General features: G+C 49.2%; 1 protein-coding gene across 5 annotated transcripts in view; it reads right to left on the bottom strand.

Moving 5' to 3' along the window:
- The window catches only part of LOC124032390 (arginine-glutamic acid dipeptide repeats protein-like), a 114,840-nt gene that overhangs the window by 71,814 nt on the left and 22,144 nt on the right, over positions 1-20,882 (bottom strand). For 4 of the 5 annotated variants that reach the window (XM_046344763.1, XM_046344764.1, XM_046344760.1 and 1 more), the window contains exon 3: positions 6,327-6,407. In XM_046344763.1, coding sequence (XP_046200719.1) covers positions 6,327-6,407 — 81 coding nt within the window. Of the gene's footprint in view, positions 1-6,326; positions 6,408-9,264; positions 9,328-20,882 lie in introns of those variants that run through there. The other variant, XM_046344765.1, reaches the window with a different exon arrangement.

The raw sequence follows: 20,882 nt of genomic DNA, 5'->3' as shown, positions 1-20,882 counted from the left end.
TCCCCACGCTGTGAGCTGGTTAGCAAGGTAGCTGATTCCCCACGCTGTGAGCTAGTTAGCAAGGTAGCTGATTCCCAAACTGTGAGCTAGCTAGCAAGGTAGCCGATTCCCCACGCTGTGAGCTGGATAGCAAGGTGGCCGATTCTCTACAGTATGAGCTAGCTAGCAAGGTAGCCGATTCTCCACACTGTGCGCTCGTTAGCAAGGTAGCCGATTCCCCACACTGTGAGCTAGCGAGCAAGGTAGTCGATTCCCCACGCTGTGAGCAGGTTAGCAAGGTAGCCGATTCCCCACGCTGTGAGCTAGCTAGCAAGGTAGCCGATTCCCCACGCTGTGAGCTAGCTAGCAAGGTAGCCGATTCCCCACACTGTGAGCTAGCTAGCAAGGTAGCCGATTCTCCACGCTGTGAGCCGGTCAGCAAGGTAGGCGATTCCCAACGCTGTGAGCTGGTTAGCAAGGTAGCAGATTCTCCACGCTGTAAGCTAGTTAGCAGATTCTCCACGCTGTGACCTGGAAGAAAGGTAGCCGATTCCCCACGCTGTAAGCTAGTCAGCAAGGTAGCCCATTCCCCACGCTGTGACCTGGAAGCAAGGTAGCCGATTCCCCACGCTGTAAGCTAGTCAGCAAGGTAGCCGATTCCCCACGCTGTAAGCTAGTCAGCAAGGTTGCCGATTCCCCACGCTGTAAGCTAGTCAGCAAGGTAGCTGATTCCCCACACTGTAAGCTAGCTAGCAAGGTAGCCGATTCTCCACGCTATGAGCCGGTCGGCAAGGTAGGCGATTCCCAACGCTGTGAGCTGGTTGGCAAGGTAGCAGATTCTCCACGCTGTGACCTGGAAGCAAGGTAGCCGATTCCCCACGCTGTAAGCTAGTCAGCAAGGTAGCCCATTCCCCACGCTGTGACCTGGAAGCAAGGTAGCCGATTCCCCACGCTGTAAGCTAGTCAGCAAGGTAGCCGATTCCCCACGCTGTAAGCTAGTCAGCAAGGTAGCCGATTCCCCACGCTGTAAGCTAGTCAGCAAGGTAGCTGATTCCCCACGCTGTGAGCTGGTTAGCAAGGTAGCTGATTCCCCACGCTGTGAGCTAGTTAGCAAGGTAGCTGATTCCCAAACTGTGAGCTAGCTAGCAAGGTAGCCGATTCCCCACGCTGTGAGCTGGATAGCAAGGTGGCCGATTCTCTACAGTATGAGCTAGCTAGCAAGGTAGCCGATTCTCCACACTGTGCGCTCGTTAGCAAGGTAGCCGATTCCCCACACTGTGAGCTAGCGAGCAAGGTAGTCGATTCCCCACGCTGTGAGCAGGTTAGCAAGGTAGCCGATTCCCCACGCTGTGAGCTAGCTAGCAAGGTAGCCGATTCCCCACGCTGTGAGCTAGCTAGCAAGGTAGCCGATTCCCCACACTGTGAGCTAGCTAGCAAGGTAGCCGATTCTCCACGCTGTGAGCCGGTCAGCAAGGTAGGCGATTCCCAACGCTGTGAGCTGGTTAGCAAGGTAGCAGATTCTCCACGCTGTAAGCTAGTTAGCAGATTCTCCACGCTGTGACCTGGAAGAAAGGTAGCCGATTCCCCACGCTGTAAGCTAGTCAGCAAGGTAGCCCATTCCCCACGCTGTGACCTGGAAGCAAGGTAGCCGATTCCCCACGCTGTAAGCTAGTCAGCAAGGTAGCCGATTCCCCACGCTGTAAGCTAGTCAGCAAGGTTGCCGATTCCCCACGCTGTAAGCTAGTCAGCAAGGTAGCTGATTCCCCACACTGTAAGCTAGCTAGCAAGGTAGCCGATTCTCCACGCTATGAGCCGGTCGGCAAGGTAGGCGATTCCCAACGCTGTGAGCTGGTTGGCAAGGTAGCAGATTCTCCACGCTGTGACCTGGAAGCAAGGTAGCCGATTCCCCACGCTGTAAGCTAGTCAGCAAGGTAGCCCATTCCCCACGCTGTGACCTGGAAGCAAGGTAGCCGATTCCCCACGCTGTAAGCTAGTCAGCAAGGTAGCCGATTCCCCACGCTGTAAGCTAGTCAGCAAGGTAGCCGATTCCCCACGCTGTAAGCTAGTCAGCAAGGTAGCCGATTCCCCACGCTGTAAGCTAGCCAGCAAGGTAGCCGATTCCCCACGCTGTAAACTAGTCAGCAAGGTAGCCAATTCCCCACACTGTAAGCTAGTTAGCCGATTCCCCGCGCTGTAAACTAGTTAGCCAATTCCCCGCGCTGTAAGCTAGTCAGCCAATTCCCCGCGCTGTAAGCTAGTCAGCAAGGTAGCTGATTCCCCACACTGTAAGCTAGTCAGCAAGGTAGATGATTCCCCACGCTGTAAGCTAGTTAGCCGATTCCCCACACTGTAAGCTAGTTAGCCAATTCCCCGCGCTGTAAGCTAGTCAGCAAGGTAGCTGATTCCCCACGCTGTAAGCTAGTCAGCAAGGTAGATGATTCCCCACGCTGTAAGCTAGTTAGCCGATTCCCCGCGCTGTAAGCTAGTTAGCCAATTCCCCGCGCTGTAAGCTAGTCAACAAGGTAGCCGATTCCCCACACTGTGAGCAAGGTAGCTGATTCCCCACGCTGTGAGCTAGTTAGCAAGGTAGCCGATTCCCCACGCTGTGAGCTAGTTAGCAATGTAGCCGATTCCCCATGCTGTGAGCAAGGTAGCTGATTCCCCACGCTGTGAGCTAGCTAGCAAGGTAGCCGATTTCCCACGCTGCGAGCTAGTTAGCCAGGTAGCCGATTCTCCACGCTGTGAGCTGGTTAGCCAGGTAGCCGATTTCCCACGCTGTGAGCTAGTTAGCCAGGTAGCCGATTCCCCACGCTGTGAGCTAGTTAGCCAGGTAGCCGATTCCCCACGCTGTGAGCTAGTTAGCCAGGTAGTTGATTCTCCACGCTGTGAGCTAGTTAGCCAGGTAGCCGATTCTCCACGCTGTGAGCTGGTTAGCCAGGTAGCCGATTCTCCACGCTGTGAGCTGGTTAGCCAGGTAGCCGATTCTCCACGCTGTGAGCTGGTTAGCCAGGTAGCCGATTCTCCACGCTGTGAGCTGGTTAGCCAGGGAGCCGATTCTCCACGCTGTGAGCTGGTTAGCCAGGGAGCCGATTCTCCACACTGTGAGCTAGTTAGCCAGGTAGCCGATTCCCCACGCTGTGAGCTAGTTAGCCAGGTAGCTGATTCTCCACGCTGTGAGCTGGTTAGCAAGGTAGCTGATTCAGCTACTTTGTAACTCATAACATAACCGCCTAGGGACTTGGCACCAGTAACTACTAATTACAAAATCTGTAGTGGAAAACACCTGTGTCCCACATTAACTCTGCATTTTCACTACACGTTTATCAGCTCTGAAGATAAACTGTGCTGATTCATTTCTATGGTGACACTGGTTATCTATAAAAGACAAATGTTGGCCAGTATCTCCTAATCACGGACAGAGTTCCCGACAACTGGAAGTACTGGTGCCTCTTAGTAGTTCAACACGTTGTTTGAGGACCTCTGCTGAGGAATGGGATTATTGTCTTGAGTGTGTTTGTCATTTTTACATTGGTATTATATTTAGTACATTGTGTGCATGCAGGGCTCCCTTGCAAAAGAGAACTTGTTAAAATAGTCAAATAAATACAAAAAAATAAATCATACAAAATATATTTCTCTCGATTTCCTCTCTTGTGTGGTGTTTTGAGAGAGCCCCAAGGCAGATCTGATAGTATTGCAGCAGACTGCATGGATGGGGAGGGAGGGAGCGAGGGAGGGATGGATGGACGAGGAGGGAGGGATGGATGGATGGGGAGGGAGGGATGGACAAGGAGGGAGGGATGGATGGATGGGGAGGGATGGGGAGGGATGGATGGACAAGGAGGGAGGGATGGATGGACAAGGAGGGAGGGATGGATGGACAAGGAGGGAGGGAGGGTGGGATGAATGGGGAGGGAGGGTGGGATGGATGGATGGGGAGGGATGGGTGGGTGGATGGGGAGGGATGGTGGATGGAGAGGGATGGATGGACGGGGAGGGATGGATGGACGGGGAGGGATGGATGGACGGGGAGGGATGGATGGGTGGATGGAGAGGGATGGATGGGGAGGGAGGGTGGGATGGATGGGGAGGGAGGGTGGGATGGATGGGGAGGGATGGATGGGTGGATGGAGACGGATGGACGGACGGGGAGGGATGGATGGACGGGGAGGGATGGATGGACGGGGAGGGATGGATGGACGGGGAGGGATGGATGGACAGGGAGGGATGGATGGACGGGAGGGATGGATGGACGGGAGGGAGGGATGGACAGGAGGGAGGGAGGGATGGATGGGGAGGGATGGATGGACAAGGAGGGAGGGATGGATGGGGATGGATGAACAGGAGGGAGGGAGGGATGGGGAGGGATGGATGGACAAGGAGGGAGGGATGGATGGATGGAGAGGGAGGGTGGGATGGACGGGGAGGGAGGGATGGATGGGGAGGGAAGGATGGACAAGGAGGGAGGGATGGACGGGAGGGAGGGATGGACAGGGAGGGAGGGATGGATGGGGAGGGAGGGTGGGATGGGGATGGATGGACGGGGATGGATGGATGGGGAGGGATGGACGGGGAGGGATGAATGGACGGGGAGGGATGGACAGGAAGGGATGGACAGGAGGGAGGGTGGGATGGATGGACGGGGAGGGATGCATGGGGAGGGATGGACAGGAGGGAGGGATGGATGGGGAGGGATGGATGGACAAGGAGGGATGGATGGATGGAGAGGGAGGGTGGGATGGATGGGGAGGGAGGGATGGACAAGGAGGGAGGGATGGATGGATGGATGGGGAGGGATGGATGGGGAGGGATGGATGGGTGGATGGAAAGGGATGGATGGACGGGGAGGAGGGATGGACGGGATGGATGGACAGAGAGGGAGGGATGGATGGATGGGGAGGGATGGACAGGGAGGGATGGATGGATGGGGAGGGATGGACGGGATGGATGGACGGGAGGGAGGGATGGAAGGATGGGGAGGGATGGACAGGGAGGGATGGATGGATGGGGAGGGATGGACAGGGAGGGAGGGATGGACGGGATGGATGGACAGGGAGGGAGGGATGGATGGACAGGAGGGAGGGATGGATGGACAGGGAGGGAGGGATGGATGGACAGGGAGGGAGGGATGGACAGGGAGGGAGGGATGGATGGACGGGAGGGAGGGATGGACGGGGTGGATGGACGGGGAGGGAGGGAGGGATGGATGGACGGGGAGGGATGGACAGGGAGGGATGGATGGACGGGAGGGAGGGATGGACGGGGAGGGATGGACAGGAGGGATGGATGGACGGGAGGGAGGGATGGACGGGATGGATGGACAGGGAGGGAGGGAGGGATGGACAGGGAGGGAGGGAGGGATGGGTAGGGATGGATGGGAGGGAGGGATGGACGGGGAGGGAGGGAGGGATGGACAGGGAGGGAGGGATGGACAGGGAGGGAGGGAGGGACGGAGGGACGGGGAGGGAGGGAGGGAGGGACGGGGAGGGAGGGATGGACAGGGAGGGAGGGAGGGACGGGGATGGGAGGGATGGACGGATGGACAGGGAGGGAGGGAGGGATGGGCAGGAAGGGATGGATGGACAGGGAGGGATGGATGGACAGGGAGGGAGGGATGGACAGGGAGGGAGGGATGGACAGGGAGGGAGGGATGGACAGGGAGGGAGAGATGGACAGGGAGGGATGGATGGACAGGGAGGGAGGGAGGGATGGACAGGGAGGGAGGGATGGACAGGGAGGGATGGATGGACAGGGAGGGAGGGATGGACAGGGAGGGAGGGATGGACAGGGAGGGAGGGATGGACAGGGAGGGATGGATGGACAGGGAGGGATGGATGGACAGGGAGGGATGGATGGACAGGGAGGGAGAGATGGACAGGGAGGGATGGATGGACAGGGAGGGAGAGATGGACAGGGAGGGATGGATGGACAGGGAGGGAGGGAGGGATGGACAGGGAGGGATGCACTTATTGTTTAATACATTCTGTCATTTCACTGTTAATGTTGAAGCACAATGTGATGATGATTTAAAGTCATGCAATAATAACTGCAACATTTAATCTTCATGTTTTGAATGTTTGATAATTATTATTATTATTTTACTGCTGCAACCAAACTAAACATGTTCTAAATCTGAAGCCTTATGAAACTTTGTACAGTAACACACACACACACACACACACACACACACACACACACACACACACACACACACACACACACACACACACACACACACACACACACACACACACACACACACACACACACACACACACACACACACACACACACACACACACACAGTCTAAAATATAACCCCAGAGGGGAAAAAACAAGTGATTTACCGTTTCCTTGTTGGGTAGCAGCTCTTTACGAATCTTGAAGAAGTTCTTGCCGTACTGTCTGAGGCCTTTAATGAACCGCTTCTGAAACGAGAAAACAAGAAAGAAGAGAAAGACCAACCATTAGCTGCCATCCTTACAGATCAGAATCAGCAAAACTGATAACTGTACAGTCAAAGAAAATACAACTAGCCACACTGGTTCAAGGCCACAACAAAACATTGTTTTTCTTTTGTTAGTTCTGTGGTTGGTTTGAGAGTTTGATGGTAATCTGTAAAAAAAAAGCGCTGCGCAGCGACAGTGCACAGCTACAGAGTTACAGAGCACATCGACAGAGCTACAGAGCACATCGGCAGAGCTACAGAGCACAGCTACAGAGCACAGCTACAGAGTTACAGAGCACATCGACAGAGCTACAGAGCACAGCTACATAGCACAGCTACAGAGCACAGCTACAGAGCTACAGAGCACAGCGACAGAGCACAGCGACAGAGCTACAACAGCTACAGAGCACAGCTACAGCGCTACAGAGCACAGCTACAGCGCTACAGAGCACAGCTACAGCGCTACAGAGCACAGCTACAGAGCACAGCTACAGAGCACAGCTACAGAGCTACAGAGCACAGCTACAGAGCTACAGATCACAGCGACAGAGCTACACAGCACAGCTACAGAGCACAGCTACAGCGCTACAGAGCACAGCTACAGAGCACAGCTACAGCGCTAAAGAGCACAGCTACAGCGCTACAGAGCACAGCTACAAGAGCTACAGAGCACAGCTACAGGGCTAAAGAGCACAGCTATAGAGCACAGCTACAGAGCACAGCGACAAGAGCTACAGAGCACAGCGACAGAGCTACAGAGCACAGCGACAGAGCTACAGAGCACAGCTACAGAGCACTGCTACAGAGCTACAGCGCTACAGAGCACAGCTACAGCACAGCAACAGCGCTACAGAGCACAGCAACAGCGCTACAGAGCACAGCAACAGCGCTACAGAGCACAGCTACAGAGCACAGCTATAGAGCACAGCTACAGAGCTACAGAGCACAGCTACAGCGCTACAGAGCACAGCGACAGAGCTACAGCGACAGAGCTACAGAGCACAGCGACAGAGCTACAGAGCACAGCTACAGAGCACAGCTACAAGAGCTACAGAGCACAGCTACAAGAGCTACGGAGCACAGCTACAAGAGCTACAGAGCACAGCGACAGAGCTACACAGCTACAGAGCACAGCTACAAGAGCTACAGAGCACAGCTACAAGAGCTACAGAGCACAGCTACAAGAGCTACAGAGCACAGCGACAGAGCTACAGAGCACAGCTACAGGGCTACAGAGCACAGCTACAGAGCACAGCTACAGAGCTACAGAGCACAGCTACAGAGCACAGCTACAGAGCTACAGAGCACAGCGACAGAGCTACAGAGCACAGCTACAGAGCACAGCGACAGAGCTACAGAGCACAGCTACAGAGCACAGCTACAGAGCTACAGAGCACAGCGACAGAGCGACAGAGCTACAGAGCACAGCTACAGAGCTACAGAGCACAGATACAGAGCTACAGAGCACAGCTACAGAGCACAGTGACAGAGCTACAGAGCACAGCGACAGAGCACAGCGACAGAGCTACAGAGCACACAGAGCACAGCTACAGAGCTACAGAGCACAGCTACAGAGCACAGCAGAGCTACAGAGAGCTACAGAGCACAGCTACAGAGCACAGAGCTACAGAGCTACAGAGCACAGAGCTACAGAGCACAGCTACAGAGACAGAGCACAGCGCTACAGAGCACAGCGACAGAGAGCTACAGCTACAGAGCACAGCTACAGAGCTACAGAGCACAGCGACAGAGCAGAGCGACAGAGCACAGCTACAGAGCACAGCTACAGAGCTACAGAGCACAGATACAAGAGCTACAGAGCACAGCTACAGAGCACAGTGACAGAGCTACAGAGCACAGCGACAGAGCTACAGAGCACAGCTACAGAGCACAGCGACAGAGCTACAGAGCACAGCTACAGAGCACAGCGACAGAGCTACAGAGCACAGCTACAGAGCACAGCTACAGAGCTACAGAGCACAGCTACAGAGCACGGCTACAGAGCTACAGAGCACAGCTACAGAGCACAGCTACAGAGCACAGCTACAGAGCACAGCTACAGAGCACAGCTACAGAGCACAGCTACAGAGCTACAGAGCACAGATCCAAGAGCTACAGAGCACAGCTGTGTCAGGACACAATACAGAGGAAATGACTAACTCAAGCAGACACAGAAACAGATTATACTTATGCCGTTTCATGTGGGTTGAAAAGAGCAGCTACGGAAATCTATTGTTACATAAATCACATAGGAAATATCAGATTCAGGGAGAACAACATCTGAGTCTTACAGAGCAAAAGTTCAAAGCCAAAAAAACTCAGCTTCAATAACTTCTGTATAATGGCAAAGCATTTCCTTACACTGTGTTCACCACCACCGACTCATTCCTAAATACACAGACCGTTTTGCTCTGAAGAAAATACAGCACTTACATAATAATGCACTTGCACAGTCAGAGCAAATAAAGAACATGGGAAAAAATAATAATTAAAAAAAAAAATAAATCTACAGTGACAGGATGGAGGAAAATGACATGTTTCTCCACTTCACAACAACCACCATTTTAGATTTTTACATAAAAACTAAAAATGAGAAACATGGAATCTCATCATCTCACAACAACAAAAAAGAACAAAAAACAAAAAAGAATAGAACATGTTATAGGTTAAAAAGACAAACCTAAATGTATTTCAGTATTTCTTCTCCTTTAAGAGATGCGAGCCATAGAAAGCAGAGGGAGGGAGGCTGAAAACATTCACGGCAAAGCGTAGCAGACTACCAACACATTTACTTTCAGCTTCCCGAGGCGGGCAAGCCCTGCTCCCCACTCCCGTACCTTTCTCCAGTTAATAATCTCAGACAACGTCTCTCTCCAACCAAGTAACTCCAAAGAAAAATGTGTTCACGTCCCGGGGAGACTCCACAATGCTCTACGGCAAGCCACAGGTAATACAGGAAGAATCAGAGTGGGCAAATCCACAAGGTCTCTGAAGGAACAAATGGGCTTTTTTTTTTTTACAAGCAAGAAATAGCTTGTCACTCTGTGCTCTCCCACTACAAAGGGGACAGCTTTACATGTGATCTTTCTGCAAGAGAGCCTCTGGTCGGGAGCAGGCTGGAAAACCTGGAGCAGCACATGAGCCCAGTGGAGTGGAGCCCTAGAGAGCCTCTGGTCGGGAGCAGGCTGGAAAACCTGGAGCGGCACATGAGCCCAGTGGAGTGGAGCCCTAGAGAGCCTCTGGTCGGGAGCAGGCTGGAAAACCTGGAGCAGCACATGAGCCCAGTGGAGTGGAGCCCTAGAGAGCCTCTAGTCGGCAGCAGGCTGGAAAACCTGGAGCGGCACATGAGCCCAGTGGAGTGGAGCCCTAAAGAGCCTCTGGTCGGCAGCAGCCTGGAAAACCTGGATCGATTTTTACTCTGGCACGACCCGGGTTTCTACTCTGGCAGCATCTACTCAGCTCCCTCTAGCCTGTTGTGATGTGAGGACTGCTAAAGCTGGCTTTATGGGTTCTCTAGCCTTCACAGTCCATGTATCTACACTGACCCGGTCCAAATCACAACCTTCCCTGTTTTCATGACAACCCTCAAAGCCACTGCCTTCTGCCTGCCATTAAGAGGAAGCTACAGCATCTCAGGGGCTTGGAGTGAACACACACACACACACACACACACACACACACACACACACACACACACACACACACACACACACACACACACACACACACACACACACACACACACACACACACACACACACACACACACACACACACACACACGGAGGAGGAGAGAGGGAGGAAGGGAGGAACAATGTGTGTAAAGCAAGGTGTTGGCAACAGTAAAAGGAGACAAGCGAGAGGTAAAAGCAGGCGTGGACTTCCTGTGAGTCCTGTATGTGTTTGATACCAGGCCGTTTTCACGTAGCAAACGTTATGTAACCACAGATTGTTTACACACTCAGGTCTGCTCTGGTCAGGGAGAGAAGAAGAATTTCACAGATGTAGCTAACAGGTTATCCCCCCCCCACACAGGAAGTGAACAGTTGCAAAATAAAACCTGGACAATCTGTGGCCATTATTACACAACAAAGAAGAAGTCTATTGCAATAAGTAAAAGACAACAACTTATAATTTACATTTCTGCAGAAGCTGCAGTGATTAACTACATTAGCCCTGACTTGAACACAAGCAACAACCCACCAAACAAGTCCCTTCATGAACATATAGTGCAATAATAATATTAATACATAATTATATATGTGGCAAATGCCTTCTAAAAGTTATTCCCCGACTGAGGCAGTTACCGACTCTACCAGAGGCTTTGTCTGAAAGCAAACGAGGACAGCTTCATGAACGACTGAGGCAGTTACCGACTCTACCAGAGGCCTTGTCTGAAAGCAAACGAGGACAGCTTCATGAACGACTGAGGCAGTTACCGACTCTACCAGAGGCTTTGTCTGAAAGCAAACGAGGACAGCTTCATGAACGACTGAAGCAGTTACCGACTCTACCAGAGGCCTTGTCTGAAAGCAAACGAGGACAGCTTCATGAACGACTGAGGCAGTTACCTACTCTACCAGAGGCCTTGTCTGAAAGCAAACGAGGACAGCTTCATGAACGACTGAGGCAGTTACCGACTCTACCAGAGGCCTTGTCTGAAAGCAAACGAGGACAGCTTCATGAACGACTGAAGCAGTTACCTACTCTACCAGAGGCCTTGTCTGAAAGCAAACGAGGACAGCTTCATGAACGACTGAAGCAGTTACCTACTCTACCAGAGGCCTTGTCTGAAAGCAAACGAGGACAGCTGAATGCCCCGTTGAACACTGTGTAATAACCTGAAACGATAATCATCTGGAGGTCAGTGGTTACAACCTGCGGTCGACAGGGATGCTGCATGTGGTTATTTCATTCATTTATTTATTTTGAAGTATTTGTTCTTCCTGAAAACAGCAGCCGGGAGTATTAATGGTATTATAAGCAATTTTATATTACTTTTATAATACTCTTTAATATACTAGAGTCACTGCTAAAATTGACTAGATTTGATCACCGAGATATGTTATGTTACACGAGTCCGTTAGTGGTTGTCCTCAAGAGATTTAGACAGTGATGGGGTGATCGCCGGGATGGAAAAGGCTGGGAAACACAACTGTAGAGGACACGCTATCAGACTAAAACATCATAACACAAATTCCAAATGTAGTAAATGAAATGGCAAGCTCTGGGCTGTAGACGACCTTTTCAGTTGATGGCACCAGCACATCATTTGGTCATACAAAACCAGGCTGATAATGACCACATAATGTAGCTGTATTCCATACAGAACCAGGCTGATAATGACCACATAATGTAGCCGTATTCCATACAGAACCAGGCTGATAATGACCACATAATGTAGCCGTATTCCATACAGAACCAGGCTGATAATGACCACATAATGACCACATAATGTAGCTGTATTCCATACAGAACCAGGCTGATAATGAACACATAATGTAGCCGTATTCCATACAGAACCAGGCTAATAATGACCACATAATGTAGCCGTATTCCATACAGAACCAGGCTGATAATGACCACATAATGTAGCCGTATTCCATACAGAACCAGGCTGATAATGACCACATAATGTAGCTGTATTCCATACAGAACCAGGCTGATAATGACCACATAATGTAGCCGTATTCCATACAGAACCAGGCTGATAATGAACACATAATGTAGCCGTATTCCATACAAAACCAGGCTGATAATGACCACATAATGTAGCTGTATTCCATACAAAACCAGGCTGATAATGACCACATAATGTAGCTGTATTCCATACAAAACCAGGCTGATAATGAACACATAATGTAGCCGTATTCCATACAGAACCAGGCTGATAATGACCACATAATGTAGCTGTATTCCATACAAAACCAGGCTGATAATGACCACATAATGTAGCTGTATTCCATACAGAACCAGGCTGATAATGACCACATAATGTAGCCGTATTCCATACAGAACCAGGCTAATAATGACCACATAATGTAGCCGTATTCCATACAGAACCAGGCTGATAATGACCACATAATGTAGCCGTATTCCATACAGAACCAGGCTGATAATGACCACCATAATGTAGCCGTATTCCATACAGAACAAGGCTGATAATGACCACATAATGACCACATAATGTAGCCGTATTCCATACAGAACCAGGCTGATAATGACCACATAATGACCACATAATGTAGCTGTATTCCATACAGAACCAGGCTAATAATGACCACATAATGTAGCCGTATTCCATACAGAACCAGGCTGATAATGACCACATAATGTAGCCGTATTCCATACAGAACCAGGCTGATAATGACCACATAATGTAGCTGTATTCCATACAGAACCAGGCTGATAATGACCACATAATGTAGCCGTATTCCATACAGAACCAGGCTGATAATGACCACCATAATGTAGCCGTATTCCATACAGAACAAGGCTGATAATGACCACATAATGACCACATAATGTAGCCGTATTCCATACAGAACCAGGCTGATAATGACCACATAATGTAGCCGTATTCCATACAGAACCAGGCTGATAATGAACACATAATGTAGCCGTATTCCATACAGAACCAGGCTGATAATGACCACATAATGTAGCTGTATTCCATACAGAACCAGGCTGATAATGAACACATATTGTAGCTGTATTCCATACAGAACCAGGCTGATAATGAACACATAATGTAGCCGTATTCCATACAGAACCAGGCTGATAATGACCACCATAATGTAGCTGTATTCCATACAGAACCAGGCTGATAATGACCACATAATGACCACATAATGTAGCTGTATTCCATACAGAACCAGGCTGATAATGAACACATATTGTAGCTGTATTCCATACAGAACCAGGCTGATAATGACCACCATAATGTAGCTCTATTTCATACAGAACCAGGCTGATAATGACCACCATAATGTAGCTGTATTCCATACAGAACCAGGCTGATAATGACCACATAATGTAGCTGTATTCCATACAAAACCAGGCTGATAATGACCACCATAATGTAGCCGTATTCCATACAGAACAAGGCTGATAATGACCACATAATGACCACATAATGTAGCCGTATTCCATACAAAACCAGGCTGATAATGACCACATAATGTAGCCGTATTCCATACAGAACCAGGCTGATAATGACCACATAATGTAGCTGTATTCCATACAGAACCAGGCTGATAATGACCACCATAATGTAGCTGTATTCCATACAGAACCAGGCTGATAATGAACACATAATGTAGCCGTATTCCATACAGAACCAGGCTGATAATGACCACATAATGTAGCCGTATTCCATACAAAACCAGGCTGATAATGACCACATAATGTAGCCGTATTCCATACAGAACCAGGCTGATAATGACCACATAATGTAGCCGTATTCCATACAAAACCAGGCTGATAATGACCACCATAATGTAGCTGTATTCCATACAGAACCAGGCTGATAATGACCACATAATGACCACATAATGTAGCTGTATTCCATACAGAACCAGGCTGATAATGAACACATATTGTAGCTGTATTCCATACAGAACCAGGCTAATAATGACCACATAATGTAGCCGTATTCCATACAGAACCAGGCTGTTAATGACCACCATAATGTAGCTGTATTCCATACAGAACCAGGCTGATAATGACCACATAATGTAGCCGTATTCCATACAGAACCAGGCTAATAATGACCACATAATGTAGCCGTATTCCATACAGAACCAGGCTGATAATGACCACATAATGTAGCTGTATTCCATACAAAACCAGGCTGATAATGACCACCATAATGTAGCTGTATTCCATACAGAACCAGGCTGATAATGACCACATAATGACCACATAATGTAGCTGTATTCCATACAGAACCAGGCTGATAATGACCACCATAATGTAGCCGTATTCCATACAGAACCAGGCTGATAATGACCACCATAATGTAGCTGTATTCCATACAGAACCAGGCTGATAATGACCACATAATGACCACATAATGTAGCTGTATTCCATACAGAACCAGGCTGATAATGAACACATATTGTAGCTGTATTCCATACAGAACCAGGCTAATAATGACCACATAATGTAGCCGTATTCCATACAGAACCAGGCTGATAATGACCACCATAATGTAGCCGTATTCCATACAGAACCAGGCTGATAATGACCACATAATGTAGCTGTATTCCATACAAAACCAGGCTGATAATGACCACATAATGTAGCTGTATTCCATACAGAACCAGGCTGATAATGACCACATAATGTAGCCGTATTCCATACAGAACCAGGCTAATAATGACCACATAATGTAGCCGTATTCCATACAGAACCAGGCTGATAATGACCACATAATGTAGCTGTATTCCATACAAAACCAGGCTGATAATGACCACCATAATGTAGCCGTATTCCATACAGAACAAGGCTGATAATGACAAAATAATGACCACATAATGTAGCCGTATTCCATACAGAACCAGGCTGATAATGACCACATAATGACCACATAATGTAGCTGTATTCCATACAGAACCAGGCTAATAATGACCACATAATGTAGCCGTATTCCATACAGAACCAGGCTGATAATGACCACATAATGTAGCCGTATTCCATACAAAACCAGGCTGATAATGACCACATAATGTAGCCGTATTCCATACAGAACCAGGCTGATAATGACCACCATAATGACCACATAATGTAGCCGTATTCCATACAGAACCAGGCTGATAATGACCACATAATGTAGCTGTATTCCATACAGAACCAGGCTGATAATGACCACCATAATGTAGCCGTATTCCATACAGAACCAGGCTGATAATGACCACCATAATGTAGCTGTATTCCATACAGAACCAGGCTGATAATGACCACATAATGACCACATAATGTAGCTGTATTCCATACAGAACCAGGCTGATAATGACCACATAATGTAGCTGTATTCCATACAAAACCAGGCTGATAATGACCACATAATGTAGCTGTATTCCATACAGAACCAGGCTGATAATGACCACATAATGTAGCCGTATTCCATACAGAACCAGGCTAATAATGACCACATAATGTAGCCGTATTCCATACAGAACCAGGCTGATAATGACCACATAATGTAGCTGTATTCCATACAAAACCAGGCTGATAATGACCACATAATGACCACCATAATGTAGCCGTATTCCATACAGAACAAGGCTGATAATGACCACATAATGACCACATAATGTAGCCGTATTCCATACAGAACCAGGCTGATAATGACCACATAATGACCACATAATGTAGCTGTATTCCATACAGAACCAGGCTAATAATGACCACATAATGTAGCCGTATTCCATACAGAACCAGGCTGATAATGACCACATAATGTAGCCGTATTCCATACAAAACCAGGCTGATAATGACCACATAATGTAGCCGTATTCCATACAGAACCAGGCTGATAATGACCACCATAATGACCACATAATGTAGCCGTATTCCATACAGAACCAGGCTGATAATGACCACATAATGTAGCTGTATTCCATACAGAACCAGGCTGATAATGACCACATAATGTAGCTGTATTCCATACAGAACCAGGATGATAATGACCACCATAATGTAGCTGTATTCCATACAGAACCAGGCTGATAATGACCACATAATGTAGCTGTATTCCATACAGAACCAGGCTGATAATGACCACATAATACAGAACCAGGCTGATAATGACCACATATTGTAGCTGTATTCCATACAAAACCAGGCTGATAATGACCACATAATGTAGCCATATTCCATACAGAACCAGGCTGATAATGACCACAATGTAGCCGTATTCCATACAGAACCAGGCTGATAATGACCACATAATGTAGCTGTATTCCATACAGAACCAGGCTGATAATGACCACATAATGTAGCCGTATTCCATACAGAACCAGGCTGATAATGACCATCCTGTAAATTAGCATGGCCTTGTGTTCTTACATTGATTTGGATAGATTCACTCAGGGTTCAACGCTAAATATGATCATGTTGCTAAATAGATGAATGAATTAGCCTACATGGCTACCAGTACATGTAATGTCCTAACAAAACCGTTCCAGACCTAGGCTTATACAGTCTACGTGATGTAGGCCAAAGATATTACAGAGTTCTATGGATTTCACACGACTTGGCCCACCCACTGGGGAGCCAGGCCCAGCCAATTAGAATGAGTATTTCCCAGACAAAAACGGCTTCATTACAGACAGAAATTCTCCTGAGCACCTCCCTCTCCACCTTCTCAGACGATCCCGCAAAGAAGAAGTGATCCCGCAAAGGTGAAGAAGCCAGATGTGGAGGTCCTGGGTTGGCATGGCTACACGCGGTCTGAGGGTTTTCTGAAGCCAGTTGAATGTACTGCCAAAATCTCAAAAAAAAAAAGAGACATTGGAGGCGGCTTATGGTAGAGAAATGAACACTCAATTCTCTTGCAAACAGCACTGTTGGACATGTCTGCAGTCAGAATGCCAATTCCAATTAATATAATAATAATAATAATATAATAATATATGCCATTTAGCAGACGCTTTTATCCAAAGCGACTTACAGTCATGTGTGCATACATTCTACGTATGGGTGGTCCCGGGGATCGAACCCACTACCCTGGCGTTACAAGCGCCATGCTCTACCAACTGAGCTACAGAAGGACCATTTTAGGGATCTTTTATTTCATCTCATGAAACATGGGACCAACAACACATGATGTGCTTACATTTCTGTCTGGTAGGACGTGATTATCCTCTCTGTAACTGGAACAGTAGATGCTTTGAAAATAGTATTTTTCCCGCAATTGCATTTTGAGCAAAGGCCATATGGTTGTGTTTATTAGAATGCACCTCTCTCTCCTCCGTGGCTCTCTCCGTGTCACAGTGGGTAAAGGGCGCGGCTCTCTCCGTGTCACAGTGGGTAAAGGGCGCGGCTCTCTCCGTGTCACAGTGGGTAAAGGGCGCGGCTCTCTCCGTGTCACAGTGGGTAAAGGGCGTGGCTCTCTCCGTGTCACAGTGGGTAAAGGGCGCGGCTCTCTCCGTGTCACAGTGGGTAAAGGGCGCGGCTCTCTCCGTGTCACAGTGGGTAAAGGGCGCGGCTCTCTCCGTGTCACAGTGGGTAAAGGGCGCGGCTCTCTCCGTGTCGCAGTGGGTAAAGGGCGTGGCTCTCTCCGTGTCGCAGTGGGTAAAGGGCGTGGCTCTCTCCGTGTCACAGTGGGTAAAGGGCGCGGCTCTCTCCGTGTCACAGTGGGTAAAGGGCGCGGCTCTCTCCGTGTCACAGTGGGTAAGGGCGCGGCTCTCTCCGTGTCACAGTGGGTAAAGGGCGCGGCTCTCTCCGTGTCACAGTGGGTAAGGGCGCGGCTCTCTCCGTGTCACAGTGGGTAAAGGGCGCGGCTCTCTCCGTGTCACAGTGGGTAGAGGGCGCGGCTCTCTCCGTGTCACAGTGGGTAAGGGCGCGGCTCTCTCCGTGTCACAGTGGGTAAAGGGCGCGGCTCTCTCCGTGTCACAGTGGGTAAAGGGCGTGCTCTCTCCGTGTCAGTGGGTAAAGGGCGTGGCTCTCTCCATCACAGTGGGTAGAGGGCGCGGCTCTCTCCGTGTCACAGTGGGTAAAGGGCGTGGCTCTCTCCGTATCACAGTGGGTAAAGGGCGCGGCTCTCTCCGTGTGCAGTGGGTAAAGGGCGGCTCTCTCCGTGTCACAGTGGGTAAAGGGCGTGGCTCTCTCCGTGTCGCAGTGGGTAAGGGCGTGGCTCTCTCCGTGTCGCAGTGGGTAAAGGGCGTGGCTCTCTCCGTGTCGCAGTGGGTAAAGGGCGTGGCTCTCTTCGTATCACAGTGGGTAGAGGGCGTGGCTCTCTCCGTGTCACAGTGGGTAAAGGGCGTGGCTCTCTCCGTGTCACAGTGGGTAAATGGCGTGGCTCTCTCCGTGTCACAGTGGGTAGAGGGCACAGGCTCTCTCCGTGTCACAGTGGGTAAGGCATGGGCTCTCTCCGTGTCACAGTGGGTAAAGGGCGCAGGCTCTCTCCGTGTCGCAGTTGGTAGAGGCATGGGCTCAGTGTCGCAGTGGGTAGCTGCTAACCTACCACAGACTGACTCCTTATCAGTTTAGAAGCATGGAGCCGTTTCCCCGGTAGCTGCTAACCTACCACAGACGGACTCCTTATCAGTTTTTAGAGGCATGGAGCTGTTTCCCCGGTAGCTGCTAACCTACCACAGACGGACTCCTTATCAGGGTAGATAAAGACAGCCGAATGCTGTTATAATGCTGTGTGTAATAACCTGCATCTGGGACGGGGCTGACTGTCTGACCGGCATGATGAGTGTGGAGGTGAGGTAGTTGATTAGCCAGCAGATGGAGCCAGCTATAATAGGTGAGAGAGAGGCACATTCCTGTCCTGTGTGTTGGGTCATCCTCATCCTACCTTCACACACAGGAGGGGGGGGGGGGGGGTTCTCTCTTCCACACTCCTCTCTACATACAATCCGTGCATGGTTAGTCATTTAACCTTCTTCAGTTGAATTGACTAATCAGGGCTTAGATTTCACTATGAAGTCAAGCTAATTGAGATGTTATTATAATAGTGTGAATTAAGCTGTACATATAAAGCCTACTGACCATACTGAGGAAGGAGGAAAGGAGGCTCTACAGTACGACTACAGCACAGTTAGTGTGTGCGATATTCATTTAGCGTGATGTATTTAACAGTGGATGACTACTGTATAAAACATGTGATGAACCTAGTAGTTGAGACCTTCAAGTTCCTTGGCGTCCACATCGCCAACAAACTAACATGGTCCAAACACACCAAGACAGTCATGAAGAGGGCACGACAAAAACCTAATCCCCCTCAGGAGACTGAAAAGATTTGGCATGGGTCCTCAGATCCTCAAAAGGTTCTACAGTTGCACCATCGAGAGCATCACTGCCCTGGTATGGCAACTGCTCGGCCTCCGACCGCAAGGCACTACAGAGGGTAGTGCGAAAGGCCCAGTCCATCACTGAGGCCAAGCTTCCTGCCATCCAGGACCTCTATACCAAAAGGTGTCAGAGGAAGGTCCTAGAAATTGTCAAAGACTCCAGCCACCCAAGTCATATCCTGTTCTCTCTGCTACCGCAAGGTAAGTGGTACCGGAGCCCCAAGTCTAGGTCCAAGAGGCTTCTACCCCCAAGCCATAAGAGTCCTGAACAGTTAATCAAATGACTACCCAGACTATTTACACCCTATTTATATAGCCTCCACATGGACTCTCTACCGGTACCCCCTGTATATAGCCTCCACATTGACTCTGTTCCGGTACCCCCTGTATATAGCCTCCACATTGACTCTGTTCCGGTACCCCCTGTATATAGCCTCCACATTGACTCTGTTCCGGTACCCCCTGTATATAGCCTCCACATTGACTCTGTTCCGGTACCCCCTGTATATAGCCTCCACATTGACTCTGTACCGGTACCCCCTGTATATAGCCTCCACATTGACTCTGTACTGGTACCCCCTGTATATAGCCTCCACATTGACTCTGTACCAGTACCCCCTGTATATAGCCTCCACATTGACTTTGTACCAGTACCCCCTGTATATAGCCTCCACATAGACTCGGTACCAGTACCCCCTGTATATAGCCTCCACATTGACTCGGTACCAGTACCCCCTGTATATAGCCTCCACATTGACTCTGTACCAGTACCCCTGTATATAGCCTCCACATTGACTCAGTACCGGTACCCCCTGTATATAGCCTCCACATTGACTCTGTACCGGTACCCCCTGTATATAGCCTCCACATTGACTGGTATTTTTCTTAAAACTGCATTGTTGGTTAAGGGCTTGTAAGTAAGCATTTCCCTTTAATGTCTACACGTTGTATTCGGCATTTCCCTTTAAGGTCTACACGTTGTTTTCAGCATTTCCCTTTAAGGTCTACACGTTGTTTTCAGCATTTCCCTTTAAGGTCTACACGTTGTTTTCGGCATTTCCCTTTAAGGTCTACACGTTGTTTTCGGCATTTCCCTTTAAGGTCTACACGTTGTTTTCAGCATTTCCCTTTAAGGTCTACACGTTGTATTCAGCATTTCCCTTTAAGGTCTACACGTTGTTTTCAGCATTTCCCTTTAAGGTCTACACGTTGTTTTCAGCATTTCCCTTTAAGGTCAGCATTTCCCTTTAAGGTCTACACGTTGTTTTCAGCATTTCCCTTTAAGGTCTACATGTTGTATTCAGCATTTCCCTTTAAGGTCTACATGTTGTTTTCAGCATTTCCCTTTAAGGTCTACACGTTGTTTTCAGCATTTCCCTTTAAGGTCTACACGTTGTATTCAGCATTTCCCTTTAAGGTCTACACGTTGT

This window comes from Oncorhynchus gorbuscha, linkage group LG03 (genome assembly GCF_021184085.1).
Source record: "Oncorhynchus gorbuscha isolate QuinsamMale2020 ecotype Even-year linkage group LG03, OgorEven_v1.0, whole genome shotgun sequence".
NCBI classification, from domain to species: domain Eukaryota; kingdom Metazoa; phylum Chordata; class Actinopteri; order Salmoniformes; family Salmonidae; genus Oncorhynchus; species Oncorhynchus gorbuscha.
This window is presented reverse-complemented; position numbering and strand designations above follow the sequence as displayed.